A 10,000-nucleotide genomic window follows, 5' to 3' on the forward strand; every position below is an offset into this window, starting at 1 on the left:
ATAAAGAAGGATGCAATCGATTGTCAGCCTAAATACTTTCTGTTTAACAATAGACAAGATGGTAATGACTACAACATCATTATTCATAGATCTGCTCATTTAGAGTTGATCTGACCGTCTACTACAAAACTACTATGTTTATTCTATGCAATTCTAAGTCTCAAACCTATCGCTTTGCAAGTTTATATGGTTTTGTATGGATACTCTTATACACTTTTACTCTTTTATCTGCTTCAGCCATTGGACTGCGACCATACTGGAGTACAACCTTGTAGGCTTAATCGAACGAATCGCTCATAGAACTTAATTTAACTTCTGTTGCTCATCCCATCATTATCGTCTCTTTCGTCTTTTTAGCCGATCCTCGAATTTACAGGGCATGGATAAACGAACCCGGTTATCGAGCGGTGGGAAGACAAATAGACAAGCACAAAGACACACACATACGCACACACACACACACACACACATACACACACTCACACACACACACATATATATATATATATATATATATATATATATATATATATATATATATATATATATATATATATATATACATGCGCGCGCACACACGCATACAGATATATATATATATATAAAGAGCGATAGAGAGAGAGAGAGAGAGAGAAACAGACAGACAGACAGACACAATGATGAACCTAAAACATATATTGGGGTAACGGAAATCATACCATTATCAGAAGCATTAACATTCATTTGTCAGTCTCGAAGAAAATGTGCTACGGTTTTGTCGAAGTTTTTATGGTTCTTGCATAAGACAAGTCCTCCAGCCATACAGGAACTAAAGCTTCAAGTTCAAAATGCGGTGTGATCTTTGTCTGAATAAAAAAACTGAGTATTGTGACTTAAAGCACCAATAGTTTGAACAAAAAAAATAGTCTGTTAACGCCTTGCATGCATGCGGCTAAGAATCTTTTATGCAAATACAAGCCTCCTCGAAATTCGTTCGGCATCAGAAAAAAAAAGACGTTGATATTCGAAAGCTTTAATTAATAAGTTTTAGTGATATGTATTTTAATATGTGTGGATGCGTATTTGTGTGTGAGTATATATATATATATATATATATATTATATATATATATATATATATATATATATAGTGTATGTGTATACAAGTATGTATACATGTATACATGAATATATAATTTTGTGTATATATGTGTGTCTATGAGTGCATATATGTGTATACGTATGCGTCTGCACAGTCGCATGCAAAATGATCACCTGCACACTCACATTGTTTTAAAAACATTAATTAAAAATATTACTTAAAAGTATTATTTTGGCACATTTCTTAAGCAACAACATAGTTTCGTGCCTTCGACTGTATGGAATTTGTGACGTTTATAATAATATTACCACGAGAACCAGAAATAAAATCAAAATCCTGAGCGCAGCCGTTTTCGAGCATGACGTTCACAAAGGTTTTTAAATTAAGGGATCATAAGTATTAGTGTCTATTTCAAGCTTTCGATCATATTTCAAAACATATTAGGACAGTCGATATTCAAAAGAAAACCAGGCTCAGTTTACCAGCTGTTGATCGGAAACAAGCTATTCTGAGTACGGGAAATTGAAGCCTTTTAATTATAATGTATTAAAGAATACTCAACATTTGTACTGAGTCCAGTAATTTATTGCTTCTGATGAATCAGAGATTTTATGTGTGTGTGTGTGCGCGCGATAAGCTTCTACTCAGTTTCTGTCTACTAAATTAACTCATCACACTGGTCAGCCCAGAGTTATAGTAAAAGAAACTTGTTGCTCACGATGTCTTGCGATGGACTGAACCCGCAACTGCGTGGTTGCAAAGCGTACTTCGTAAACACATTGCCTTGCCAATGCATTAGTGATGCAATGTTTTCTTTCGATTAATCACACTTCATATTTTCAGAAGTTGACCTTAATTCTAGTCGTGAGTATTAAGCATAGTGCAATGGTCAGTTTAGAATTGATGGGAAGATTTACATTGATTTATTTTACATCTAATTTATATACTAGTGATAGTTTCAGAAGGAGTAACTGCGAGTGAAAGAAAATTTGATTTTTTGATCATTGAAATGTTAGGCAGGATTAAGTATATGTGGTGGTGGAAAATGATAATGTTGAAAAATTATGAGTATTATTGCTTCTCATTTTCAGTAAGTATGGGAAACATCTACGGACATGTTTTAGCGATGTGGGGTGTTTTTAACTGATGTATCATACTCCTGTAACATATTTGAGTACTCGTGAAAGAATCACTAAATAATAATACAGAGATATATATCTGCTGGTGTTTGGAAAGAGAATTGTTTAAAACTGAAAAACTTATGTATTTATGCGACACTATCCGCATCATGTATAATAATAAAGTGGGTAAGAGCCTGCTTACTGCTTCGGACATTAAAACTATAAAGCAAAATCAAATATGCGACGAGATGAATAAGTTTGACAGGTATTTTTTTTTTCGTAGTACGTGCGACAATTCTTGAACATGTTTTAGCTATTTTGGACCTCCTCGACCGAGAGATAAAAGAAGTTAGAACATGATCAAAATTAGGTTCAAATGAAAAATGATATTAGGAAATTACTAATAATATTTTTTCATATTTTCGCTATCCTGGATATTCTCAGTTGACTTATAAAAGAAAAACTCAAGTAGAATCAATTAAGTGGGAAGTAAAAAAAATAATACTTACTCATTTACTAATAATTTTTTTATAGCTTTGGGACAATTCTGGGCTGGTTTCAACATTTTTTTAAACCTCAGATGATATATTTTAAAAAACAAGAATGCCGAATAAGTATTTCTTGAGCAAAAATTGCTAGATGTTTGCTAATTACATTTTTATAGTCTAAAGATAATTCTCAACATGTTTCAAAACATGTTTCAAAACATGTTTTATAACCTGAGCTGATATATTAAAAAATCAAAAGTAGGAACAAATATCTGGGGACCATACTACGTGACATAGTACCGGGCACATTTTAGTAATTCTCGGCAGCCTTAGCTGAAATATAAATAAACTGAGCGGTGTGGAAAACAAAACGCGTCCAAAATTCATATTCTTTCATTTGTATGTATCAAATAGAGAAGGCAGTCCTAGACGGTATACCAAGCATTAGAATTATGCATTACCTAACGTTATCAGTCACAGAGTATATTGTAAATTTAATACTTTTCACTTTCCTATCTTTTCAGTCTTGGAAAGATGAAAAACTAATCTGGGATCCAGCTGATTACAACAATTTATCAGTATTGCGTATTCCGTGCAATAAATTATGGCTTCCCGATATTGTTCTTTATAACAGGTAAGTGCTTATTTCATTTTACTTGAAACAAGTTTTATGATTGCTAATATATAGTTTCTTTCTTCATCTTTTGTGCAGAAAACGGAATTAAGGAAATATGGGTATGAACATGCATACATGCATATGTATGTGTGCATGTGTGTGAGTGTATGCCTACATACATACATACATACATACATAAATGCTAAGCCTAAGCGAAATCTTTATATATATATATATATATATATATATATATATATATAGAGAGAGAGAGAGAGAGAGAGAGAGAGAGAGAGAGAAAATAGTAAAAAGTGAAAAAACTACAGAAGGCTTGTTTTAAAAGGTTAAAAAATATATATTTGAGTTAATATGTCTGAAGAATTTTATGAATTTTTTTCTTACAATGACATAGTTTAGAAGAAAGACCGGTTTCGCGTTTAGCTTTTCAAATTTCTTACGTCGTTATGTTTATGTTGAAAAGAGTTCTAAATAAGGGGAGGTAATGAGTGATTTCTTCCGGTGTAAGGGAGATAATCGCTTAAAATTTTTTGCCTTTCCCTTGGTGTGAATTTCTCTGTATCAGTATGTTGGTATGGTTAAGTCTGGGCTTGTACTTTTCGATGAAGAATGTTTCCTTGTTTAGTCTAATTTGTGTTTATGATCCGATAGCACATTGGTAAAATGGAAAGATTAAAAATTGTGGTAGTAGTTGCTTTGCGCATTTCTCAATGTGCTCACTAAAAGGTATCATTCTGTATTCTGGGAATGCAATCTGTTGTCGATGCAGTGTGCATCTACGTCTGAGTGATAGTCCCGTGGATCCCACGTAGTCTTGGTGGCAGCCCGAGCAATTTAATAAAAAAAAAAATTTGTTTTCAGAGGCACAAGTAAAGTTAGATTTGATCTTGAATTTCTGTCCCTCTTTGAAGAGGAATTCTGATCCTTCTAGCAGGTTTGGACATGTTGCACAGTTCGATCTACCACATTTTTTTACTTTTGCATCCGTAATTTCAGAACACAATTTTGCCTTTGTGAGAATCTTTTTAAGTGATTTAGGTTGTTTGTAGCTTTTAATGATTTGGTGTATGTTTAGAATTTCCTTTAATTTGGGGTCCTTATGAAGTATTGGTAAATTCTGGGTGATGATGGTGAAGGCTTCTTTGTTTCTGGGGTTGTATGTAGATATGTAAGGTAGTATTTTCGGGGAAGGTGTGTTGTTGTGTTGAACTTTTCTTAAAGTTTCTATGTTGATTTCTGTTGCACGTCTGATCCCATCCTCTATGAGTTGAGCTGGGTAATGTCAGTCAATTAGGGTGTTTTTGAGTTCTTGCAGTCTAAAGTTCCTGGTATTTTGTTCTGACACTATTGTGCATATCCTTCTTGCAAGGTTGAAGGGGATGTTTGTTTTAGTGTGTCTTGGGTGGCATGAATTAAAAAGAAGGTATTGTTTGGCGTCTGTGGCTTTGTAAAAAATGTCTGTTTCTATTTTAAGGTTAATTTTTTTAATTATATGTATATATATAATATATATATATATATAATATGTATATATATATATATATATTTAATTATATATATATATATATATATAATATGTATATATATATATATATATATATATATATATACAGAGTGAGAGACAGAGAAAGAAAAAGTGAGGGGAGAGGGGTGAGAGAGGGAAAGAGGGGAGACACTTTCAATCCTTCACCATCTATTTAGCAGGGGTGGGCAATTTACGGCCCTCCGGTTACATGTGGCCCGCCACAGAATTTTCTGTGGCCCGCGGGATTATTCATCAAAAAATGTTTCCACGTCTAAAATTTTCGTAAACTGATCACGATAAACTGCTATTGCCAAGGCTAACTTGAACCGAGACTTGCTTCCTTTGTGTCACAGAAAATTAACCCTGTGTTTTAATAGGCGGATACCTACTGCGCATGCACCCGTTCATACGCATGCGCAGTCCCTTCATACGCAACATTTTTCTCTTTGCAACTGTAAGATCTGTGACGTTCTGACCAGAGAAAACATGGGCCCTCCTAATAAGCGTAAAATCGAAAAAGAATGCAGTGCATTCAATGAAGACAGGACACACGAATATTTGTTCAGTAATTCAGGGAATAAGGCAGTGTGTTTACTGTGTCACGAAACGGTTGCCGTATTCAAGGAGTATAATTTTAAACGACACCACCAAACAAAACATGGCGTGTGAGGTAGCGAAATGTCCAAGGAAGAACGCAGGAAAAAGCAACATACCGTAATTACGAAGCAATTGACACTTCGGGATAGTGCTAGAGAAAAGCAAGCTTCAACGTAGCATACAACCTCGCTAAAAATAACAAGCCAATTTCTGATGGCGAGTTTGTTAAGTTGTGCTTGGTAGATTTCATGCAATTGAAAAAACCGCATAATTCATGGGATGACACAATATTTTGCATCAGGAAAGCCTCTATAAAGCTACACTGGACCTAGAGCATGTGGTGAATCCTGTAGTGAGCGTGGTGAACACAATCAGAGCAAGGGCGCTCTACCATAGGCAATTTAAATCTCTGTTTGAGGATATGGATCGAGAGTATGGAGATGTGATTTACCACAACAGTGTTCGGTGGTTGAGCCAGGGCTAAATGCTTTCATGTAATTTTGTGGCCAAAATGGGATGTCAGAAATGGAGATATGAGATGATGTTTACAGCTGATATGTTTGAGAAATTAAATGAATTGAATGTGACATTCAAGGGATTGTATGTTTAGGCTTGTGAGATCATTCAAAATAAAACTCGGTCTATTTGAAAAGCAAACAAGTGAGATTAAGTTTTGTCATTTCCCTTTATTAAGAAAACAAAAAGTGCCTGCAACTATTTCTTCCAAGATTATGAATTATTGCTGAGTTTGGAGGATGCGGTCACAAGATTTCAGGGTTTAAGTCAATTGAGCCTGATTTAAATCTGTTATCCTATCCTTTCGCTGCTTATATTGTATTGATACAGTACCTGAGGAGGTGCAGCTTGAAGAATTAATAGCCATGCACTCAGATCACACGCTGAAAGAAATGTTTAATTCTATGACATTGATAGAATTTTACAAATCTCAATCTACTGACAATTTTCCATGCGCGAAGAAATTTGCTAGGAACATGTTTTCTGTTTTTGGATCCACATATATTTGTAAACAAATCTTTCCTTGTATGAAAATCAGCAAGAGTAAAAATGGATCCTCTGTGACTGACATAAACTTGCAGGCAGTAATGAGGATCTCAACAAGTAACTTCACACCTGAAGTTTCAAAAAGAATTGTAAATAAGTGTGACAGGTTACATTTGTCACATTAAATTACTTGTGCTGACTGATGTGTAATTTGCACATAAATGAATTTAATGAAACCTTTTCTGTGTACCACTATTGTTTTGGTTTGAATTGTTTATTACTATGATGTAATTTACACTTCACATTTAATGAAATGTAATGCTAACTAATGAATACGATCAATTATAGAAGGTGCGGCCCTTCAAAGAGGCCCCCAAGCCAAAACAGTTGCCCACCCTTGATGTACAGAAATCTCCGCTGAACAAGTCACATTGCAAGACTTGGTGATGATAGACTCATTAAGAAAATCCCGTTCTTGCAAATAGCGGATGGCTATCCAAACGTTGGTAGACCCAAATGGAAAATCGAGGGAACTGTTAAGCGAAACCTAAAAGATATATCTATCCTCACTGTCAGGTTGTACCAGGGAACTAGCGATCGCTGTATCTGAAGAAATTTTATGTATAAAATTACTCATTGTTGTTGATGACGGACTAGATACATAAATATTGGGTCACCTCATAAATAATGCGGTTTTTTTCAATTGCATGGAGAGGGATGAGATAAACTACCTGCATCAACTTGCTATAAAAGCAGGTAGTAACAGTGAACATGGATATAGTCCGGGAGCCAAGAATGCCGGAGGTTTCGTCTGGAATTTTTTGTTCTCAAAGTCGTCGTGGTACATAAGTCGACCTCCCTCTTTAAATTTGCACCTACTTCTCTTTAAATTTTGCTGTGAAAATTTCGAAAAGTATCCTGGAAAATACGATAGATGTTTGCATTGAACTTAACAGTTTTTTATTTATTTTAGTTTATTTGGTTAGAAGTCGATAATATTTGTGAGAAGTTATCATTTGTAGAGCAGGTGATTTTCACGTTTTTATGTAGTTGTTTTTATTATTTGTGATTGGGTATGAAGTATTTTTGCAAAAGATGAGATAATTTTCTAGTTACAGAGATTTTATTTATAACTTATACAACAGATTATTCTATTATATTTATTTTATTTCTCTTTCTGAGTTGAGAATGGAGTATAGTGGTTTGTGATGTTTGATTTCTTGAGGGTAAACCGTAACTTTTAATGATGTGAATGTTTCGTCAGAAGATAATCGAGAGATTCTGATTGATATTTTAAGGACTAGACTATTTGCAATTTTCACCGAGTGGTTAGTGTATTTATGAATGTAGTCTCTTTCTCGATTGATTTTCTGTATGTTGAGTTACCCTGGATTGATGTGATGTCCAAAACGTTAATTGCTTTTGGCAGGTTTTAACAGTAACTTTAAAACCAAAAACTTTGTAAAAGTTGAGGAATTCTTTTATAGGTTGCTTTTTATTATAGTTTCTAAAGACAATAAGACTATCATCTTGTAAAATTCTCCTGATTATGGGAAAATTAGTGATTTGATAAATTTAAAACGTATAAGCCTATATAGCAGTTTACTTCTGCAGACGCTTCTGCAACCATACCAACATCGAAGTATTTAGTCTTTTGCCTTTTTAACCACGGCTATCTATTGAAGATAATGTAGATTTTCTTGTTCGCAAGATAGTTTCAATATTCAGTTGTTTCAAGTGTGATATAGTTTCACATCGTTAATTACATCATTTATTATTACCAATGTAATAATATACAGCAAGCTGGCATAACCATTTGCAATGCGAGGCAGAATGCATAGCGGCTTTTCTTAACTCTGTACGTTTTGAGGTCAAATTTCGCCAAAAGTTGACTTCGACTTTCACCCTATCAAAGTAGATCAAATAACTACCAATTGATCACTGGGATCGATGTAATCGACTTAACTCCTCCCCAGAATTGCTGGCCTTATGCCAAAATTTGAAACCCAATATTACCTTGGTATTTGGAGGACAACAATCTCAAACATTGAACTGTAAACTGTAATTATCCGTTTCATTTTAGATAACCATCAACCATTCGATTATGGAAAATGTGTTATTCCAAAATAGTAATAGCGGGGGTGGGGTTGCTTTTTAATTTTGGAATTGAAGGAATGTATGAACTAACGGTCATAAAATCAGTTTAATTAGTTTTGTGGTTGGATGATGAGAAAATGTTTAATATTATTTAAGCTTCTTCTGAGTGCAAAATATCTATTCTGTCTTTGATGTTAAAGTGGCTATAGTTTTAGTGAACGCATTAATTATGCTCTGTGTGTCAAAATAAATATTTTAAGTAATTAAGATCGCATTATGTTTCAGTCAGTGTAAAATATACATTTTACTTAATTATTCTTCGTTTTGTCTAATTTAACACAGAAAGTACAGTTGTCCATTATACGAGGGGCGTTCAATAAGTAATGCTCCTGACCCACTTCCCATTGCAGTAGAGCAACGAAACTTGGTACAGTTATTAGTCTTTTTCTACATAGGAACCAAACAGAGTTACGCATTTCTCCCATCGTTTGATGCAGCTCTGGAGACCGTTTTTGTAGAAGACCCAAGCTTGGTCCTCCAACCACGACGTGACTTCAGAAATCAAGGCTGCATCATCTGGGAAACGCTTTCCTTTCAAAAACAACTTAATGGCTGGGAAGAGGTGAAAATCAGAGGGTGCAAGGTCAGGAAAGTAAGGGGGATGGGGGAGGAGTTCATAGCCACACGCCTGTGCTTCTGATCTGGCGACACGCGAGTTGTGGACCGGAGCGTTGTCCTGCAGGAGGAGGATGCCTTTTCTGATCTTGCCCCGCCTCTTGATTTTGATAGCTTCTCTTAATTTCCTCAAAAGTGAAGCATAATAGGCTCCTGTAATTGTGGTACCCTTTGCCAGGAAATCTGTCATCACTACTCCGTCCTGGTCCCAGAAGACTGTGAGCATGACCTTGCCAGCGGAGGGCTACACCCTTGCCTTCTTTGGAGGAGGTGAGTCACGGTGCTTCCACTGCACTGACTGGGCTTTGGTCTCTGGATCATAGTGATGGACCCAGGTTTCATCCTGTGTAATCAGTCTTTTGAAAAATTTTGACTCATCTTCTTGGCACATCTCCAAATTCATCCTCGAGCACTTGACGCGTTCTTGCTTCTGGAAAGGTGTGAGCAACCTGGGAATCCATCTGGCAGACACCTTTTGCATATGCAAATGGTCATGAATGATAGTTTCCACAGACCCGGTACTAATCTTGACCTGATGGGCTATTTGGCGAATTGTTATGCGTCGATCTTCCAAAATGGCAGCTTCAACTTGACGGACAGATGCCTCATCAATGGCAGAAGCGGGGTGACCAGATCTGGGAGCTGTTTCCACAGAGTTCCGACCATGTTTGAATTCACGATGCCAGCGTTTTGCAAGGTCATATGATGGGGCATCATCACCATAAGTTACTTTCATTTCATCAAAAGTCTCCCGTGGTGTGCGTCCTTTCAAATACAAAAACCG

At 35.6% G+C, this 10,000-nt stretch overlaps 1 protein-coding gene across 3 annotated transcripts in view; it reads left to right on the forward strand.

The window, feature by feature from the left end:
• The window catches only part of LOC115209514 (acetylcholine receptor subunit alpha-type acr-16-like), a 619,054-nt gene that overhangs the window by 535,854 nt on the left and 73,200 nt on the right, over positions 1-10,000 (forward strand). For all 3 annotated transcript variants that reach the window (XM_036501210.1, XM_036501209.1, XM_029777942.2), the window contains one exon: positions 3,214-3,323. In XM_036501210.1, coding sequence (XP_036357103.1) covers positions 3,214-3,323 — 110 coding nt within the window. The remainder of the gene's footprint in view (positions 1-3,213; positions 3,324-10,000) is intronic.

Source organism: Octopus sinensis, linkage group LG3 (assembly GCF_006345805.1).
Source record: "Octopus sinensis linkage group LG3, ASM634580v1, whole genome shotgun sequence".
NCBI classification, from domain to species: domain Eukaryota; kingdom Metazoa; phylum Mollusca; class Cephalopoda; order Octopoda; family Octopodidae; genus Octopus; species Octopus sinensis.